At 39.2% G+C, this 22682-nt stretch overlaps 1 protein-coding gene across 1 annotated transcript in view; it reads left to right on the forward strand.

Moving 5' to 3' along the window:
• The window catches only part of LOC149258729 (beta-adaptin-like protein A), a 343309-nt gene that overhangs the window by 265103 nt on the left and 55524 nt on the right, over positions 1–22682 (forward strand). The window contains exons 9-10 of the mRNA XM_089416053.1: positions 1786–1962; positions 15377–15847. Coding sequence (XP_089272179.1) covers positions 1786–1962; positions 15377–15847 — 648 coding nt within the window. The remainder of the gene's footprint in view (positions 1–1785; positions 1963–15376; positions 15848–22682) is intronic.

The following is a 22682-nucleotide window of genomic DNA, read 5'->3' on the forward strand; positions in this document are numbered from 1 at the left end:
GGTAGGTGCTTTCAGGGCAAGTGGTGGCTTGCTGATTAGGGAGTAGAGGCTTCCTTCAGGTCGGTGCCTGAGAAACTATTGGGGGTCAGTGCCTCCAGTAGATTGATGTCCCAAAGCCATTCGAGAGTGTGTGCTTTTGAGCAAGTGGGTTCCTGCAGCTTATTGGGGGTTAATGCCTCTTGGAGATTGGTGCCTGCAAATTCATTCTGGAGTGGGGGCTTCCATCAGGTCATGGCCTACAATGAGTGGGTGTTCGCATATCGCAAGTTGATGTTTGTACATTGGTGGGTGCCAGTGGATGATGTAAAAAAAGATTCATCAAAGAAATATAAGAAGACAAAGCATTTGGTGGTTTTTCTCTCGGAAGGGTTTCCACCTAATATCTGGTGTCCTCATGTGTTTATGTGTTGCTCTCATGTTTTATGTGCCTTGATCTTCTATATGCTGCTCATGGTTTATGCATGTGTTATTTGCTGTGATGTATATTGCTGATGGTCAATTAATGATTCACATAATTGTTTGAAAGAAAAGGTAAAAAGTTAAAGTAGATGACCCATTGAGCACAATACTAATTCACCCCCCCTCTCAGTATTGTCAAGCTAACAACAAAGATGTTGGGGATGATGATATTATTATTCTCATTCTTGTTCATTTTCTTGTGTTAGAGATGTGACTAATAGTGCAGTAATCTTCCTCTCTTGTGCAGTAGTCTTGGAGTTTTTGGGTTTGTTGGAGCTTCTTGAAGCATCTTGAATAATAAGCCTAGGTTTTAATCCTTTCAAACACTGGAGTTTGGGGTTTCAAGATGAAACCTTAAGTTGTACTTGAAGAGAAGAAGAAGAGATTTTTCTTGGAGGACATGCTTGTATGATGCTTTCATATTGGAGCTTCTTGGTATAACCTAGGTTTTTCATTGTTTTCCCTAGCGAAGATTTTTGAGAGCGAGAGGATTGTCCTAACCTCTTGATAAGGCTATTGTACGTACATGAACTTCATCTTTATGCATAATAGCAGATTTGATCTTAAGCCATCTATTTCTAAATGGTTTTATAATTTCCAGCACTTGTAGATTTTGCTGATTTGACATAGGTTAAGGATGACATTGTTAAGTAATTTAACATTAATATCAAAGAAGATAGGGTGGATTTGCTGCTGTATTTACCACTATGATAAAGTGAATTTTAGATCTGTTTTATGTATAATAAGATTTCCTTAGAGGGTTGAAACTTGTTGGCACACTTTGGTATCTTTTCTCTTGAATTGCCTAGTTGATTGGGTTGTGAAGAGGTGAAATTTTGAGTTGCATTAATTTCCCTAATTTGTAAAATTTCTACAGTAGTTATTGTTTTATTGGTTTTCTTACTTGTAATTGTGAGTCACATGCATACAAATACTATTACAGTGCTATTCTAACTCTGAAACTGTGTGAAAAGTCTATCCTTGACATGCTTTATTTCTGTAGCAGCTAGCTAGCATTGTATTGTGTTTAGGAATTATCTCTAGAGTATATTGAAGAGATATACATTTGTGTATATGATTTAGGAAGCTAATATGATATATTTGACAGAAATCAAACATTTTATTTGAAATTAAGTACTTACATTGAAAATATGTGTGCAGTCAAATGTATTGGTTTGATTCAGAAGTTTTTAAGCTGTCCACTTTTCATCTGTTTATTGTGGTTTTCAAGTCCTGATTAAATTGTTTATCCAGTAGTTCAGTCAAGTGCCTCTAGGCTTCAGCATATCTAATTTTTGTTGTACTAATGTCCATGATCTTTTGCAGGATGTGCACGATAGAGCATTATTTTACTATAGACTTTTGCAACATGATGTGAGCATAGCAGAGCGTGTAATTAATCCACCTAAACAAGCAGTTTCTGTATTTGCTGATACTCAGAGCAGTGAAGTCAAGGACCGTATATTTGATGAGTTCAACAGTCTTTCTGTTATTTATCGTGAGGTGGGCTGTTGGATCTTTAACTAAAGCATACTATATCTCTTTTATTTTCTGGAAGGAAGTAAATTTTCATGCACACACATTGATTTTTGCACTTGCAGGGACTTGTTTATATACTTCGTGCCTGTTACAAACTTATCCATTTAACATTGACCTTGAAAATTATGATTCATGGGTGTGCTGCATTGTAAAAAGTTGTAACTTGTGTGGAAAAGGATTGCACATATTTTAGGTTATCTTAGGATAAAATTTAATGGCATACCTTAAAATCCATGACAGGCATTCTATGATATACATGGGACCTGACAATTTAGTTGGTGGCAGTCCCAGCGGTGTTGATTTCAACTGTTATGTTTATGGACTTTCTGGAGGGACCTTATATGTATGTGTGTTTGTGTGTGTGTATATAATTTTAATGCATATAACAGAGCCTAAATCTTTTGTAACCCATATTTTCTGATATGATTGGGCTGGCGTGGTGTTTGCAATGTTTTAAAACTCCGACTCGGGTTCGGAACCAGTCGAGGGTCGACCCCGACTCTGACTCCGACTCGGTATCGACTCGGCCGATTTGATTTCAATGACTCGGTCGTTGTAAAAAATACATTAAATATTTTTTTTTTTTAATGAAAAAACATAATTTTAAAGATTTTCATTCATGTTTCCAAACACGATGCATTAGCATATAGAGAGAAGGCAACATATGATCAAAGTAGGCTCATGAATATATCCATTATATCAAAATGGCACCCAGTGCACCGTCCAATGCATACATGATATAGAGATCAAAACAAAACACATAACCAAGAAAGCTCTAAATGGCCTCTACAACAAAAGTAAACTGTAAAACATCACTAGGCACCAATACTACTGGCTACTACTAACCTCCCCAGTGAAGCTTCTAAGTTTTGCCTCCAAAGCTTTATAGTGATACCTTAGGTTCAGAGAAAACCCTGCTGCATGTATAGGGCAATGGAGTTGATTGTTACATCTTTGATCAATGATTTCCCAAATGGGCCCATACTTAGCCACTCTATCCTTGTATGTTGCCTTTATTTGCTCCTTTGCTTGATCCATAGCCTCACAAATGAAGCCCATAGCCAATCTTTCCCCATCCACCAACCGCAACACCTTAACAAACTAGCCAAGGGTCTGACTCGGTCGGCTCGGTTGACTTGGTCAACTTGGTTGGCTCGGTTGGCTCGGCCGATTCGGTAACAAACCGGTCACCGAACTAGTTTTTCTATCGAGTCGACCTGGCCAGGGGTCTGGCTCGGTTGGCTCGGCTGAATCCGATTCAGTTTGGCCGAATTTTAAAACACTGGGTGTTTGTGATTTTACCCACTTGGGGACCTCAAGATCTCTATGTGCAATGTAACTCATAGGAAATAAATGACAATACCTGTTACTGCAAACTTTAGCAGGCCTAGTGCAAAGCCTCACTAGGCAGATCTAGACCTCATGGCAGCAAGAGATTGGGCACCACTGTCATCTTAGCAACCTTTCTCTAGCTATTTAGTGGGTAAGTAAACCACAAGGAAGGCTTCCCTATCTATGGATCACCTGAAGTATATTCAATGAATAAGATTCAAAGTGATGGAAAGGTCTAATAATTGGGATAGGGTATTGATGGAGCTAGGAGGGCGAAGATACTCTTCACCAAAGATCAAGCACACTATGCTTAGACCAATTAGAGAGCTGTTATAAGTTAGGGTTTTATAGATTTTCAATGAATGGGATGCAATGCCATATAACAGCTAGAAGAAAGTCTTACAATGATAAATCAACTAAGGATCAAAACTATCAATTATATATGCAAGGTTTAGGGTTTACAATTGAATTTTTATGGCTGAAATGTGCATAGAACAGCAATATAATGATGACATCAGCCCTAGAATTAGGTTTTTATAATGCAACAAATGCTAGCTTTTGCTTTTTATTTAATGAAATCCCTACTAAAAGGGAAATAACACATTAGGTGAAATTAGTTTTTAGCAATATTTGAAAGAAATCCTAATGCTAACCCTAGATATCTAGAATTTCAGAGAGAAGAAAGAGAAAATAATTATAGAAGAGAGATTTATAAACACCTCCTAGACTAATGCCTTGATCTAAATGGACAATGGAGTTACCTCGGGAAAATCCAATGAAGATGGCCTTGATGAAGAGGGTGAGAGGGCAATAGCCTCTTCTTACAAACCCTAGCAACTTCCTTAAGAGGGAGATTTTAAATTCAAGAGATGCACAACTCAGAGTTTTCTTGAAGGATTCAAGAAAAAAGATTTTGCATGTCTTAAGAAATCAAAATTTCAAGATAAAGATAGCAATTTTAACCATCACAAACATTGAAACCATAGTTGCAGGAAGCGCGCCCCCCCCCCCCCCCCCTCGGATCCTAGGCCGGAATCGCGTCCCGTACGGAAGCGTTCCGGAAGCGCCAGCCGAAGCGCAATTCCAGTTTTTACGAAGCGGGGTTCCGAGTTTTTGGAGCGATTCCTGGTTACACTTACGTGCTTGTGACACTGGGGTTACACTTTCGGGTTGGGTAGCCATGAATATTTTATTGTCAACGTTTATTCTTATACAACTACATGTATAAATTTCGTTTCGTTAATGTGACGTGGGAAAGAAATTACGCGTGGCCCAATTACGTAGAGCTTAGGGCCTTTTAATAAGACTGTTATAGTTATCGTTATTTATAGTCATGTGTTTAAACGGAGACTCGAAGGTATAATTGATATGAAAATCCATTTCTTATAAATTAATGCTTAATTTAATTTCAACTTCAAAATTATTGTTATAGTGTTATAAATAGAAAAACAATATATCACGATTATATTTATATTTTCATATAATCTTAATGCTTTTGAAAGTAATAAAATAAATAAATTTTTATAATATATCTATATATATATATAATAAATTTTTTATTTTATATATATATATATATATATATTCGAGTACAAAAATAAATATATTTAACAATTATTTATTTATTATATTACATAAATAAATTATGAATATATTTAATAATTCTTTATTTATTATCTTGTCAAAACATAATCATTTTTAATATTTTAAATGGAGAAGAAGTGAGTAACATGTTGCAAAGTATATAATACCATTTAAATTTATGATCCAGATTCTAGAACAAAGTTTTTGGAATAATAGCGCCATATTAATAGAACAAAGTTTTGGAATCATGGATGCCATATCTATCTTGATTTATGCAAAAATATGCATGTTTTCATGTCTTCTACAATTAATTTTGGTATTTGGGATGTTTGTTTTGAGTATAAATGCAAAAAAATATAAAAATATATATATATATAGCAGACGCTTCCGCAGACGCTTCGCTTCCTAGATTTTTGGAAAATGACGCTTCCGCGCTCCCGCTTCCGCTTCCGCGCTCCCGCTTCCGCTTCCGCGCTCCCGCTTCCGCTTCCGCTTCGCTCCCGCTTCGTGCAACATTGATTGAAACCCTAATTTACATATGATAACAAGCAAAATAGAGAAGATAAGCAATAAAATTACAAAATCTCAACAAGGATCTCTTCAATCGATCCCAAGAACGCTTCCTCATGCAAAAATCATTCTCCAAGAAAAATTCACACCAAAGAACTACATTATGGACAAGTAAAATAGAAGTCAAGAGCTAGTGCACACTTCCAAAGAGAGAGAAGTGTGATGATGAATGATGATAAATAAGTGAATAAGGCTTCTCTATATTTATATGAGGGTAACCAAGCCTTATTTCATTAATTTTACAAGCAAAACCCCTAAAAATGTTTACTAAAGTGTTCAACTAGGTTAAAGGTCACAAGTTCACATTGAAATAGCTCTAAAATACAACAAGGTGCCAAAAAATAAACCACACCTGTCAGAGAAAAATGATTTCCACCATGATGTCATCCTCCAAAGTAGGCAATAATGCATCAAGGAATTGAGATGAGGGTCCATGAGTACTCCTGACTCCAAGAAAATTCCAAAGTGCATTTGGACATCTCTAAAGGGTGCCTCCTCCACCATGACCTCATCCAAAAGAGGCCCTACACCACCCTTTTCATGCATGTGGGAGTGATATGGTACCTTTAAGGGCTAGTGTTGTCATCAAAGAGGGATGTGCTAGGCCTCCCAAGTCATGTTAGTGATAAGCATCCTCGTGTGGGTTGTAGAACAAGGTGCCATCCATCAAACAAGGTCAAGGCTAGCCTGGGGGCACCTTGAGTCCATTTGGGCATGTCATTAAATAGTTCGACGCTCAAGCTTTCAAGCTTAAAGTTCAACATCTAGAGGTTGGTCAAGAGGTGTAGTATCATGTGGAAGCTACTCAAGGTCCAACGCTCATCATTGGAAGGGAAACATTGGGACCGCAAGGTCATTTCTACCCTCAAAACAGGGTAAACAACCCTCTGGAAGGTGCTGAAGAGAATCAAGCTATCCCTTAAGGGACTTCTGTTGCGTGTGTGAAACCACCTTTACAAAACCGCTCAAGAACAAGTGAGGTCAATTTCATTAGGGACATGAAACCATTAAAGCATCATAGTGGACCATATCTAATGTTAGGGGCACAAAAATACTTCACACAAGACTCACCTTCAAATGTCTAACTAGATTAGGATTTGTAAACAAGTTACCTCACTTATGTTAGGGATCATTAGGTGAGGAACCTTATTAAGTGTTCCCAGTCCCCAAGGGGAGTGACATGTCCTAGGTCAGCCAATGAATCCATAGGACAGTGTGATATGGTGGTCATGAAGTGGGATAAACTTCAAGGAAGGTGCCACATTCATGAGACTAGCTAATGGGAGTCCAACACTTTGAGTGTAATGATGTGTGGAGGGAGAAAGTTGTTGAAATTTTGTAGCATCGGGGGGTATTCCCGCATAGCAAAAGGGTTCTCTAAGTCGCCCTAGAAAATTTAAAATAAAATTTATTTTTGGAGTGACAAGTTGGCCCAGCCAAATGAAAGGGTTTGTCCCTTGGATTATTTCACCCCATTCGACAAGTATAAATAGACAATGTGACATCTCATTTTCTCCACCATCACCCAATTTTTATTTATGACCCTTAAAACCATCTTTTAGGGTTTTCTCTCCATTGTCATCTGGTAGTCCCTTGACTGTATGTGTTTGAGAAACTATTTGAGCCTCTATTGGTTGATCTAAACCTTTAGATTGAGCCATAGGAACCTTTGAACTCAAATCTTAGATCTACTAATCCTTAGCAATTCTATCCCAAGGAGAACCCCCCTTGAGCCAAAGGAGAGCTAGCTAGAAGTGAGAAGAGGATTGGTGAGGTGACAATAGTCTCTGTTTGGAACAATCTAGCAGGGGCCCTAGGAGGGGTATCTAAGGGACAACTACTAGACCAAGTGACAATAATGAGACAAAGACCCATTGTTACCTCAGTTAGTGTCCCCTGCTCTTTACGAACTTTCACCAATGGGAGGAGTCCCAGTATAGAAGAAATCACTTGTAATGATGGGATCAATGATAAGGTATAAAGTGATTCCCAAGGCCCATTCAAGGAGAGGCTCTCCAAGAAACACCTAGGATTGAAATCAAGACCTAGGGTGTGAGATAGCACAATGGGCCTAGGTATGCCTAGAGTTTAGATTCCAAGATGATATAGGACCTCTCAAGAAGCTAATTAAGATGGTTTACTTTTTGATATATGCTTTTGCTATATTCGAGAGAGGCCTGGAAAGAAGCCCTCACAAGACCTAGGGTATATGAGTTATTGTGGGAGGAGCCCCTCTAGTGTACTCACTAGGTCGAGGTGAGAGAACGAATGGGGTTTTGAATGATTTATTCTAATGAATACCAAGATTTGCAACCCCTAAGAAGACCACCTTATCCAAGGGAAGAAACAACTAGGTTTCAATCCAAAGACACAAATAGGGCATCAAATTTCTTGAGATTTAACCATGGGAATTCAACCAAACTTAGCGATCTTGTAGAGGAGATACTAGTGTGGATACGTATCCAATCGGTTTTGAAAGATCACCCCTCTATAATATTTTGCAAGAAGCCATAGTTTGTCGTCTAGGAAAAGTGGCCGAAAAGTTTGGAGGAGAGAAAAGAGAAGTAAAGGAAAGGTGACCACCAGTTTTGCTTGGGCAAATGCCTAATCCTTGGGCTATGGAGTCTATTTTCCATGAAATTGCACACCTAGGATGTGGGAAAAATCCTCAACCCCACAAGGTGTGTTCTTTGTGGCAATGCTTAGAGAAGGGGTTGTCCCCTAATCCCAACTCTCTCCTAGCTAAGTCAAGGGGGATGGTGCCTAAGGAAAATATCTAAAGGAAAATTTGTCAAAGATAACAAGTTCTATGAGACGGCCGTCGATTAGTAAGGCTATCACCATTCAATGTAACTTGAAATGAAATTAGAGATTTGTTGAAAATAACAAGAAGAAATGTTAAAAATAGAGTCCAGAAATTCCAATTTAATTTGTCCTTGAATTAAATTGTGAATTAAAATCGAATTATATTCTCATAGCAACTTGTAATAGTTAACTAAGTTAAGTTGACTTAGTTAACTCAGGAAATTCGAGTTGGAAGTCATGTAAGTGTTCTCCCTAAATTTTAGGGGTCCAGTACGAGTTTAAATTGAGTTGTAATTATATTAACTGAGTTTATTGAGTTATGGTTAGTTAAATTAGTTCTAACTGTTTGTGGAACTAATAGAGGACTAACAGTCAGTTGGTGCACTAGTGCATCCACAAGTGTTACTCTAGTTAACTGAAGATTCCCTCATGAGAAATTCATGCATGTCAGTTTTGAGAAAGACCCAGTTGAGACTAGAGTGTAGGGACAATGTACTATCAGTTGTATGATTTACTGAGTTGTAAATATCATGCATGCAATCAGAGAAGGACCTATGTTTGGATTGTGCAGTTTTGGAAGCATGAATTCCCTTTAAATACGGGCTATTCATCCTAGGAATTGCGCAAGGAAATAGGGGCTTGGAGAGCTGCAAAATAGGCTAAGGATTTGGCTTGAGCTAGCTTGTGAGATGAGAGTTGATTATACTTGTGCAGGGATTGTTCTTGTGAGAACAAGCATTGTATTCTCATCTTGGATTTCTGATTAATGTAATATAGATAGTAGGGGTTTTGAGTTGTGGCTTTCCCTGGATACATATTGTGTTATGTGCCATTGATTATCTTCCTCTTGTTGATTATTGTTTTCATCGATCTTTATGGGCTTCCGCTGTAAAGAGTAGAGTAGATTCTTGTCTTGTGTTTTAGGAAATTACATGAGCTGTGAATCTACAGGAAAATCTACATGGTATCGGAGTTGATTACAGTATAGTAGAGGAGATTTCGAAGTTTTTGAGTTCAGGGTTACATGTGAAATTTGAATTTGCAATACATACTTCAGGATTGGCAGATGGCGTTCTATGGTTTGCGGCTCGAGTATGCCTTAGATGGCAACTCGAATTACATAGCCTGGAAGGACAAGATGGAGGTCGTGTTGGAGGATAATGGCTTGAAGGAATTCATTGATCAAGACATTCCTAAGCCACCAGCATCGGATGCAAAAGATCTGGCCAAATGGAAGAAGTGTGTGGCAAGGGCGAGGCAGATAATCCTTGAGGGAGTTTGAGACCACATTGTCTCGAGTCTTCATGGGAAGGAGACTTCGTATGCTATGTGGAAAGCATTGACAAACCTTTTCTAGAATAACAATGACCATAGGAAGTTGGCACTGAAAGATAAACTTCGAAAAATCAAGATGGAGGCGAGCGACTCAATTCCAAATTACTTGACCAAGTTCACTCATTGTTGAGATGAGCTTGGAAGTGTTGGAATCACTGTTGTTGAGGATGATATGGTGAGCCTAGCTCTTCTAGGACTTCCCAAGAGTTGGCATAGTTATCAGGACTCTGTCAATGGGAGGGAGAAGCTGCTAGATTGGGAATGACTATGGTCGGATTTGGTACAAGAGGAGTTTTGATGGAACACCAGAGATGGGACCTCTTCCAAGGAAGTGGAAGAGGATTTTGCCTTAGCGAGTAAGGCAAATAAGGCCAAGGGAAAGAAGTCCCAAGGCGAGGCGGGTAGCAAGAAGATGGACTTGTCGAAAGTCAAGTGTTTTCACTGTCACGAGCATGAGCACAAGCACTATGCCATGAATTGCCCACAGAAGAAAGCAAGCAAGAAGGAGCCTACAGTAGCTGTAGTAGGTGAAGCTCTAGCTTCACAATTCAAACTTGATTTCACTCTCATTGCATGCATGGCCAACACTGTAATGGGAGGTGTGTGGTATCTTGACAGTGGTGCCTCGTTCCATATGACGGGGAACAAAGATCTCTTTAGTGATTTTGAGGAGAAAGACCTCAAGCAGAGCATAGAGTTTGGAGATGACGGGAGGTATAGAGCTACTGGGATCGGTACAGTTACCTTTCAAAGGGAGTCTGGCTCCCCTCTCAGGATCACAGATGTGATGTATGTTCTAGGACTAAAGAAGAATCTTGTTTCTGTCGCGGTATTGGAAGACCGTGGTTATGATGTGATTTTTAGTAAGGGAAAAGTTTTCCTTAGACACATTGCCATGGGATAGGTGAAATAAATCAGTGCACGGGTCAAGAACCTGTATGCTCTTGAGGTACAAGATGCATGCAAATCCTTGAGGAGCAAGGCAAAGGTTAGAGACTTGGTGGTTGAGAGGGAGAGTAAATTACCTCTTAACATGCAGCCCTAGAAGAGGCCTCAGAAGAAGCTTCAGGAAATTGTGGAGCAGGCACAATTGGAGAAGCAGAGAGGAGATCGAGTGGAGATATCCACTCAAGCAGAGAAGAAGCAGCCTCAGGAAATTATGGAGCAGCCACAATTGGAGAAGTAGAGAGGAGACCGAGTGGAGGCATCCACTGATGTAGAGACCTCTAATAGGGGGGAATTTTGAGCCAAGTGGGCAGAGGGAGCACATGCAACCATACCTCCAGATGTGAGGTGGGATGATGTGAAGTGATAGTCCCAAGAGGGATGAAATTGGGCAGGGTCCATTGAGAGGTTTTATCTCATGGATCTTACCTTGCTACGAGAGCCCAAAAGTACATAGTAGCGGGAGGAATCAGTGGTGATTGATGCAGTCAAAGATCAAAGTGACAGAGGCTAGAGCAGTCAGATACTAAAGAGCGCAGAGAAGGGTTGACAACAATGTAGAAAGGCAGAGTCAACAGAAGCGCAGAGTTTTCAGTCGACAAAGGCAATAGCAGTCAGAGACTTTGATGACAGATGCATCATACTGATTCAGGTTGGATATTTTTTTGTTTCTTGAGTTGTTGTAGCAACAACACTAAAGAGAAGTGTTGCATGCAGAGCATTCCAAAGGTTCATGATACAGATAGAGTTGAATTCCTTTCTTGTTGAAAGGGAGTGTTGAAAATAGCAACAAGAAATGTTAAAAATAGAATCTAGAAACTCCAATTTAGTTTGTCCTTGAATTAAATTGTGAATTAAAATCGAATTATATTCTTATAGCAACTTGTAATAGTTAACTAAGTTAAGTTGACTTGATTAACTTAGGAATTTCGAGTTGGAAGTCATGTAAGTGTTCTCCCTAAATTTTAGGGGTCCAGTATGAGTTTAAATTGAGTTGTAATTAGATTAACTCAATTTACTGAGTTATGGTCAGTTAAATTAGTTCTAATTGTTTGTGGAACTAATAGAGGATTAACAGTCAGTTGGTGCACTGGTGCATCCACAAGTGTTACTCCAGTTAACTGAAGATTCCCTCATGAGAAACTCTGAGAAAGACCCCGTTGAGACTAGAGTGCAGGGACAATGTACTATCAGTTGTATGATTTACTGAGTTGTAAATATCATGCATGCAATCAGAGAAGGACCTATGTTTGGATTGCGCATTTTTGGACACATGAATTCCCTTTAAATATGGGCTATTCATCATAGGAATTGCACAAGGAAATAGGGGCTTGGAGAGTTGCAGAATAGGATAAGGATTTGGCTTGAGCTAGCTTGTGAGCTAAGAGTTGATTATACTTGTGCAGGGATCGTTCTTGTGAGAACAAGCATTGTATCCTCATCTTGGATTTTTTATTAATACAATATAGATAGTAGGGGTTTTGAGTTGTGGCTTTCCCCGAATACATATAGTATTATGTGCCATTGATTATCTTCCTCTTGTCGATTATTGTTTTCATCGATCTTTATGGGCTTCCGCTATAAAGAGTAGAGTAGATTCTTGTCTTGTGTTTTAGGAAATTACATGAGCTGTGAATCTACAGGAAAATCTACAAGATTAACTAGAAAGTATAAATGTTTATGAGCATATAAACATCGACAATATGGATTCAATAAATTAACAAGATATCCTACAAGAGAAATTGTGAGAGACCAGTGCCTTTAAATATAACTTGCAAGAAAATATGCTCAAATAGATCACAATATTTGCAAATGAGATATGATTTTCAAGTTACAAGAATAGGAAGCTGCAAAACAAGTGTTAGTGAATTAAAACTACAATAGATTAGATACATTTTTGAGATATGAACAATAAAATGTAAATATGATTTGCAAAACAAATAGAGCTTGCACTTTGAAGAGAAATGCTCAAATATAATAAAATGACATCAAAGGACCATGAGCATGAAATTGACAAGTACAAGAGTAATAGAATAAACTGTTTGCAAGTAAATGGAATGCTCACAACTCAAAGCAATACGATAACCAATTGCAAGATAACACCAAGATGTAAGTGAGCATGTGAAACTTAGAGGTCTTGGTAAGTTTTATTAAAGCCTATTCTAAGGTGTGACTTCCCCTCAATTCCTTCAACTTGGTAAGGACTGAGGTGGTTGCAAGAAGGCTAGGATGAGGAGGCTAAGGCCTCATTAACGATACCCACCTAGGACTTCAAGACAACTTGCATGCCTTTGTTCCTACAAGGGACTTGGCCACAAGAGAACTGTGAGGTCACACGTTTTAACCTTTGCTCCAAACTCAAATTTAGGGAGATTGAATGATAGTTGAGGAAGTGTCCTAAATATCTATCAACTAAGCTTATGCTTGGAGGTAAATTTTAGAGATGCAAATTAGATGCAATGTTAACACAAGCGCTCCAAGTGAGATGTAGATTTGACAAATTAAACAAATTGCTTTAAGTGTGAAATGTCTTAGATGTGTCAATCAACGAAATACCATTTCACTTAAATGATCAAATTAGAAAAGTGTGCGTAGAGAGTTTAATGACCAATAAAGCAAATTTGAATTACTCAATGAAGCAAATGATAATTAAATCAAGAATTAGATCATGAAACATTTTCCAACATGAAACTAGTTACATTTTCCAACATGATATGCGTTTCAGCTTTGAGGAACCACTTGGTTTAAGAATATCTATCTAAGAAATCAGATACTCTCCCCAGAATGTAGCCTCATCTGGTGATTCCTGTTATGCCAATTTCTACTGAAGATCTATTGCTGTTTCCTTTGGCACCTCAAATGTTGTGATAAGACCATCAAGAATGCCAGTTGCTAGCTTCAAATCCAACTCTGGTACAATAACACTGGTAGTGGCTGACTTTAGGACATACTGACAATTATCTTCTTTCCTTTCTTGCACCAGTGGATAGTCAGTCAGTGTCAGATATAACATCTTCAGCTGCATTCTCCTCTTTCCCAACGTGTACACATCATAGACATGCTGCCAGGGGAACATAACTGAGCTTCAACTTCTGCTACAGTAGAAGGTAGGAAATTACACAAATTTTGCCTTTCATGATCTGACACAGCTTCACTTTGACCTTGCTCAAAACATGCATGTATGGTAGTGTACTCATGCTTTTTCCTTGCTGATGCCCTCAACTGATCCTCAAACAACTCTGCTCATATATAACTGCTCTGTATTAGCATAGTCCTGAAGGATGCTCAGCAGTATGATGTCTTATCCCCTCTGAAACATGATAATAGAAACAAAGCGTGTACATCCTCTGCTGTAGCAAACTTCTAAAATTGTGTCAATATGCCACCCCAAGGGTGCTGTTCTGTACTCTTCTTTAATGTTCATCCTTAAATTGTGAGAAAATTTGATATAGGTACACCTGCTGGAAGAGGGGTAACAGGTGATATGGCCAAAGATCAGGTTTTTAGATTGGCTCTGAGAAAATAGGTGGCCAAAGGCCAGGATCAGAGAGACTTTGATACCACTCACGAACAGTGAAGTTTGATAACCATAACAACTCCCAATCCCAATAGAAGGAAATTTATTTAGGATAAGCAGAATATGTTTGTATGTGAATAATAGGAGTGATGATATACAAGCCCTCTCTTGACAGTAGAAATATCGACTAGTCATGAGGGTGAAAGGCTATGACCTTCGGTGATTAGTTATTATTTATTCATATTTTGTTGTTGTCATTGTTGTTGTGTGATAAATGTATATTTATGTACATTACACCAAATTACCTGAATTTGCTGCAAACTGATTCAACCACCAGTGTCTTTCTCTTCCCTTTTATTGTATTTGTTCTGAGCTTTTGTATCGTTTAGATTTGATATCCATCTTCACTAGTGATGTTATTCGCCTGCCTGTTGCAGACAATGAAAGTACTTTTATAGTGTTACCAGGCTAAATTTAAGGAGTGCATCTATTGGTCTCTTAAAATCCTACGATTACTATGTCCAGCTTAACTCAATGATTGGTTTGCTTAATTGGTATTGCTTTTTATGGTTGCCACCTAATATGTCTTCACATATAAGTTTCATGGACATGAATATGGGAACTGACATAAATATGGTATCTGAAAGGGATACAACAAATTTTTAGAAAATCAGGATACAATACATCCAACGTAGATCAAATACACACACAAACACAGATATATAGATAGACAGATAAATATAGTTATATGAAAAAGGAACTAGTAGACATAAAAAGTTCAGAGTACCATTCATAAATTTCAAATTTAGAAATAAATCCAAGAACAGAGTTATCCTTAAGAGAGGACCAAATCCTCTATTTTTAACTTGATTTTTAAGAAATTAGTGTTAGCATTCTTTCTTTGAATTCTTTCAATGTTTTTTTTTGGTGATTTTTTGTGGTTGAAACACAAGTGGAAAAGGCCAAAATTGCCTTTCAAAAATATGAAATGCTACTGAAATGTTTCAGCCATGTTTCAAAGGTGTTTCATTGAAAGAAACTTTTTGAAATACCAAAATGTGTTTGAATACCTCGTCGTGGAATTTCATCTAGGATAGGTTTACAATGTACATTCATCCACACTGAAATTAACACAAAATAGACCGACTGTCTCTGCTTCATTTCCATAAGTTCTGTTTATTAAATGCATTGCAGCATGTTTTAATTTTGATCATTCAGTGTTCTTAAATTGTTGGTGTTCTCTTTGGTAGAGGTAATGTCACTAACTTGAAAATTTTGGACATTTTGTAGCCTTCATATATGTTTATTGATAAGGAACACCGGGGACCATTTGAATTTTCAGAAGATATGGGCTCTTTGGCTACTACCACAGGATCTACTGACAATGTCCTCCCAAGTCAAAGAGTCGAAGCAACTGACAATGATCTGTTATTAAGTGCATCAGAAAAGGAGGAAAGTCGGGGTCATGCTACAAATGGATCTTTATCATATAATGCTCCTGACTACACTGGCAGTTCTACTTCCTTTGTTTCCCATTCTCCATCTCCTACAACTGTTCCACCTGGATCTGAAATTGCAGTGCCAAATGCAACACCTCCTGCATCGATTCAACAGGCGGGTTCTGTCATTGATGATTTGCTTGGGTTAGGCCCTGTCATGAGTGCACCACAGATTCCTGCACTAAAACTTAGTCCTAAAACAACACTTGATCCTGCCACCTTTCAGCGTAAATGGGGTCAGCTTCCACTTGCTCTAACACAGGTTTGTTCTTTCTATGTTGGCTTTAGTCAGCTGTCATTTTCTCCTCTTCTCTGCATACACATTTCCATTTTTCAAAGTTTTTCCTACGCTCTTATAATCAGTTAAAACTTTGTGATTAAACAATTTTTTGCAAAATATTTATCATAAAATTTCATTAAATAGCTGTATTTAATCTCTAAAGTAAATGTTTTCAAGGAATTGTATCTCCTGCATGACTTTGTGTTGATATGGAGACTCCAATGAGCATGTTGTCTTGATAATTGTTTCACCCAACAGAATATTGTGTTATGAACATAATATATAATAATAATAATAATTAATTAAATAATAATTAGTTACTTAAGAGGCATGTCTTAAAGTCATGACCGTTCATGAAGGGGCACCTGCGTAGGTATATAAGTGGGTCCTCATTTGTAGCCATATATCTCAAATCTCTTATCTCTTGTACATTCTTTATATAAATATACTACTTGTCCTATAATGGATATTTATGTATTCCAGATATTCTGAATATTCTGCCGCGTATACAAACCCTGTTCGTTACATTGGTATCAAAGCTAGTCTAATCCGGCCTTTGGCCATATTTATTTCAAGACCTTGTCTAATTTGGCATTTTTCCATACAATCTTTTGAGTTTCTCTGGTTACATCTGTCTTTGACCACTTCAGGCTCTTGGCCATTCGAATTCTGTTGAAAATTGGCAGCTCAGGGATGAATTTCTAAAATTAAAATGTCTAAAAATAGGATTTCTAAAAATAGAAAGTCTCAAGTATGACTTTCCAAAATATTAAATCACCTTGCATCAATTAGTAATACAATATTGTTCATGGAAAATCCCTTCTGATCATCAATCAATCCTAATAGCAATTTCAACTTAATCATCAATATTATCATTAATATTATTATATTATTATTAAAAAGAATTCAAGTCTCTCAATCATGAGACTCAATCATGTCATATGTAACTCCCTTCAATTAATGCATATGTTACTCTCTCTCTCTTAATGGATTCATTCCTCTCTGTTGGAAATATTGAGAGAGTGGGAGAATCAATATTTATTTTCAATTGTTATTTTTACTAGTTAAGATCACTTATAATTAGAACACAAAATGAACAATGATAGAATAATAATTTTATTAATCAGAAATGACGAGGACTTGAATCCTTTTTACATGTACAATAATAGATCAGGGCTCCAACCCTAGATGAAGACATTGTGAAATTTTTTGAATTGAACAAGTCAAAAATCCTACTGCAGTAAACTGATTTGCATTACCTACTTGTGTTCTTCATTTAACAAGTTATTTTCAGAAATATTCGGAAAATATTAATGCAAATACATCGCAGCCTACACCAATATACATATCAAGTGCTAAAAAATAAATGAGACAAACACACAAAGGACACACTTATTTTTGGACTAAAGCTCCTCGGAAAAACCCAATGCGGGAAAATTGGTGCAACAACTCTGAGGGTTTTCTATTATTAAGCAGTAGTTCTGAATACAAATGCTAGTTGCCCTCTCGGAAAACCAATGACAGAGAAATACAATGGCAGAAAACCTGAGTGAGTTTTACTTCACTTAACCCGATAGATTCCTACTGATTTGGCAGCAAAACTGGCTAGCCCTGGCTACAACTGTGTTGCCCCTTCGCAGTAACTGCATGGGCCTACGTGGAGCTCTCTAAGGCTTTGCATCAGCTCTTCTGCCCACTGCGTCAGCTGTTCCGGCAGTTCCGGTTCTCTGCGTGGAAGATAATTTTCTCCCTTTGCGCTGGTCCTTCTGGCTCTGCGTCAAGGCTGTGTGGGCCCAGACTGGCTCAGCGTCAGCTCTTCGGGCTATTACGCTGCCTCCACAATCTTCTCTCTGTCAGTATTCGTGAACTATCCCTACCCCTCAATGGCAAGATCTCTCCAATCGATTTTCCTCCTGAGAACTTCTCACCTCTGAAAATCGATTTCCTCAATCTCTCTGTGTGTATTTTCTAATTTACCCCAAAACTCCATTTATACTTTTCCTATTGAGAAATCAACGGTCGTGATCTAATCTCTAATCAACGACTAAGATTAAATTAGACTTGACCTTCGTCTCTTAGAAGCTTCTCACTCATATTTTCATTAATACCCATTAATATTTTAATTTTCCTAAGTTTAGACTTAGGAACTCCTTTAAAAGTATTAATTATTTTAATAAAAAACAATCCCGCTGGAATTTCACCAAACGATTTCTGGGTCTTGGAGATCTCATGTGTTCTAGCCCTTCCACAAAATTTCGGAGCTAGAGCACATCCGATGCTACCCAAAAAATCAACACTCCCTCTTAGTGAGGAATGTGCTCTAGCAATACTTCCTAGTAGAAGTATCACACTGATCCACGACATCGGTCCTTTGCGCTGCTGATGCTCAACCTGCTGCCCTTCATCCAATGCGCTGCTGCTCTTTGTACTGTTTCCCATGACACTGGCACTGTCACTACTACATCTGTACTGCAACTCTCTCTCAATATGTTGCATCATGCTGCCTATAGCACTGCCACTTCTAACTGTTGCACCACAACTTAGTTGCTGAGAAGTAAGCAACTGAAAAGCCACCCAAAAGCTTACATGCTAGTTAGTTTGGATATCGCGTGATACTGAAGCTACCTCTGCTGCTAATCTATGCTAACCCTCTGATGCTATTGCGCCACTGTTGTATCTGCTTTGTGCCTACCGCACTGCTGCAACACTCTATAGCGTTGCTTCAGACTTTGGCACTCTAGCTTTGCCACTGTTGCTCCATCATCCCTCGCACAACTGACTCTCATATTCTGCTACTGTCATTAAGGGCTCTCGTAGCCATATGTGATCCAAGAGTTTGGGCACCTCAAGGATCCTGCCCCCACTATAGTCCTGCCGACTACAGCTCAATATTGCCCCACCTATTCTCGAGGGGTACATGAGCACTCATGGCACAATCATTATCGTCCTCTCCGTCAACTTTCGTTGGAGTAGCCTTTGAGTCAGACTTCTCTTCTTTGCCCTTCTTCTGAGGGCACTGCATGGCGAAATGACCCATTTCTCCACATCTGAAGCATCTGACTTTGGATATGTCCTTCTTCTTTCATTTTTGCCGCCCTTCTTATCCCGCGGATGCGAGAGTTGCATCCTCCTCTTCCTCCTCCTTGATTCTGATCCCTTTGTTGCTGCTTCCTGCCTTGGTCAATTGTTTGATCTCTTCTTGTCGAAGAGCTGCCCACATCTCCTCCCAATTGGGAAGAGAAGCCGTACCCAAGATGCTTTGGACAAAGGTTTCTTAGTCTTCAGTAACTGCATTCAGGGCAGTCCCGACCATGAATTCAACATCTGGTGTAGACCCTACAGAAGTTAGCTGGTCACAGATCCTTTGTAACCTGAGAAGGAAGGGATCGATTTCTTCTCCTTTCTACATTTGAAACTGTCTTAGCTGACTCTCAAGCAACATCTTCTGCTGAACGAAAGTTCCCTCGTACAATGTGGTTAAGGCCTCCCACATTTCCCTTGTTGTGTCTTTCTCAACAATATGTGGGATCACATGATCCTTGACCCCGTCCAAGATCATGCACTTTGCTTTTGCCTGAGCCTCCTCGTACTTCTTGAGAACCATCCTCAAGGCATAATCCTTGATGCGATTTTTATCCAAAACTGTCAGGATCTTGGCCTTCCAGATGACAAAGTTGGATGCTCCATCCAACCTGTCCTGATCCCTCAATCCATTAACGACCATCTCTACTCAAATGTATGTCGAACTGGTTCTTTTCTCCTTCCTTCGCTGCTGCCCCAGTAAAACTCGGATCTGGATTTCTTTGGCGCTAGAAATCCTCTAAGGAACAAGCTCCCTCTGAATTTCGATTTCCTTCATGGAAATCCTTTTGCCAACCACTGTTGAACCACCCCACTTTGATCTCTCTTTGTTACTGCTCAACACTAGATCTAGATTTCTTGGCAATAAATCTTTTGAGCAACTGATTCCCTCTACTTTGCTTCTGACCCACTAGGTATTGTTATGCACCAACAAAATCAACACCCCACCAGCAAATCCAGATAAAATTTGTGTTGCACCTCTAGCCACGGCAGCTGGAAAAACGAGACTCAGTAGTCTCTGCACTGGCCCAGTAACCACTGCATTTCCCTTTGCAGCAACAACATCACCCAATCAGGCTGACGCAGGCTCTGCATGAGCCTCCCTTGGTGACTGCGTCACCCCTCCTCTGCTCTCTTGGCCTGAACTGTGATGTCCCTCAGGGCAACTGCCTTCACGCAAAAATTTTCCTCTGTCCTTTCATTGATGGCTTCAGTCCTCCTTGATCTGCAATCGCTCTGGTACCATGTGAAAATTTTGGAATTGAACAAGTTAGAAATCCTATTGCAGTACACTGATTTGCATTACCTACTTTGGTTCTTCATTTAACAAGTTATTTTCAGAAATATTCGGAAAATATTAATGCAAATACATTGTAGCCTACACCAATATACAGATCAAGTACTGAAAAATAATTGAGACAAACACACAAATGACACTTATTTTTGGGCTAAATGTCCCCGGAAAAACCCAATGCGGGAAAACCGGTGCAATAGTTCTGAGGGTTTTCTATTATTAGGTAGTAGTTTTGAATACAAATGTCGGTTTCCCTCCTAGCTAGCCAGTGACAGAGAAATACAATGGCGGAAAACTTGAGTAAGTTTTATCTCACTTCACCTGACAGATTTCGACTGATTTGGCAGCAAAACTAGCTAGCCCCGGCTACCACTGCATTGCTCCTTCGCAGTAACTGCATGGGCCTGTGTGGAGCTCTCTGAGGCTCTGCGTCAGCTCTTTTGCCCACTGCGTCAGCTTTCCCAACAGTTCTGACTCTTTGCATGGAAGGTAACTTTCTCCCTCTGCGCTGGCACTTCTGGCTCTGCGTCAAGGCTGCGTGGGCCGAGACTAGCCCAGCGTCAGCTGTCCTGGCTACTGCGCTGCCTCCACAAGCTTCTCTCTACTTCTCTATCAGTATTCCCGAACTATCCCTTCCCCTCAACTGCAAGATCTTCCCAATCGATTTTCCTCCTGAGAACTTCTCACCTCATAGAATCGATTTCCTCAATCTCTCTGTGTGTATTCTCCAACTGACCCCAAGCCTCCATTTATACTTTTCCTATTGAGAAATCAACAGCTGTGATCTAATCTCTAATCAATGGCTAAGATTAAATTAGACTTGATCCTTGTCTCTTAGAAGCTTCTCACCCATATTTTCATTAATACCCATTAATATTTTAATTTTCCTAAGTTTAGACTTAGGAACCCCATTAAAAATATTACTTATTTTAATAAAACACAATCCGGTTGGAATTTCACCAAATGATTTATGGGTCTTGGAGATCTCATGTGTTCTAGCCCCTCCACAAAATTTCGGAGATAGAGCACATCCGATGCTACCCAAAAAATCAACAAACACCAATCTCCAATCCACCAGGCTCCAACCTGTATTTTGCCAAACACCTACTTGGACTTCACAAGGCTCCAACCTCTAGGGCTCCAACCCTATCTTCCTAAGGACCAATGTTAATTTTAGGTATATTCTATGCTTAGAGCAATTTATTTCAATTTTCACAGTTAGCTCAATATCTTTTCCAGATTAGCAATCACATCAACATTAAAGTAAATTGCAGATAGAACATAAACATAGAACGCAGAAGACAAGCCGAGACAAGAGGACACAAGATGTGGTGCTAGCCAAGGAAAAACCCCAATGTGGGGAAACCCTTGATCAATTCTTCTTATATGTTCTTCGATAGTTCAATAGAGAGAGAGAAAGAGAGATAATACATTTACAACAAAAGTCAACACTTTGACTTATCTAAATAAGAGCATAGATCATCTCTGAGAAGATGATACATGAGATAGTTGAACTCAGTTGAAAACATGCTGCTTCAACTGATTCTCCAAGGTGACTCCTTCACTTATCATTGTGTTGCACCTCGTCGTCATGTTGCGTGACCTCACTGTGCTGCACCATGTTGCACCCATCATCACTATGTTGAACCTCATAACCATGCTACACACATCATACTGCTGTAGCTTAAGCTGCCATTGCTGTCCCATGTGTCATTGTTGCACCATGCTAGCCACCGCTGTCCCATGTGGCATACTGTTGTCCCACTATTATGCTGCAACAAGCACCATTGCTTAGCTGTCCCGTTTGGCATGCTGTACCTTGCTGCTGTCCTAATGAGTTTGTAGTACTATGCTATTGCTGTTGTCCTAATGAGTTTGTAGTACTATGCTATTGTTGCTGTCCCATTGTAGCCTTGCTGCATCATGTCATTGATTGCTGTCCTATTGCTTTCTCCACCAAGTGACCTTGCTATCTCTATGTGGCAGTGTCCAACACCTAAGAAACCCCTCCACATGGCTGCTAACAGATTCTCCAAGTGTCTAATACATCAATGAATAATCACTATAGACGTTGTCATTGGTTAGAGCATTTATTATTTAACCACCAAGTCTGCCCCTCCACTTTGGCTACTACAGGCTGCAAGAACATCCCATCCAAACTGATCCAAAATCATGGACCCAACACAAGTCATTGATGGAGAACATACATACCTCTGTACTGCTGTTCATGGACAAAGTTCGGTCACTGGTTAGGGCATCCTCCTGTAACCTACAACAACCCAACGATCATGCCATACTCACCTTGAATTATGCGGCCTCCCTTTATTTACAAGGTGAGTGGTCTCGTTGTTTGAGGAGACACTTACAACTCCATGTATAGCGCTGTTTGGCCATCAAAACAATACTTACAGGCTTGCAGCTTAAACAAAGACCTTGCTGCCT

The sequence above is a fragment of the Pinus tabuliformis genome, chromosome 6 (assembly GCF_031772625.1).
Source record: "Pinus tabuliformis cultivar Carrire ecotype Pingquan chromosome 6, CPIR1, whole genome shotgun sequence".
NCBI lineage: Eukaryota > Viridiplantae > Streptophyta > Pinopsida > Pinales > Pinaceae > Pinus > Pinus tabuliformis.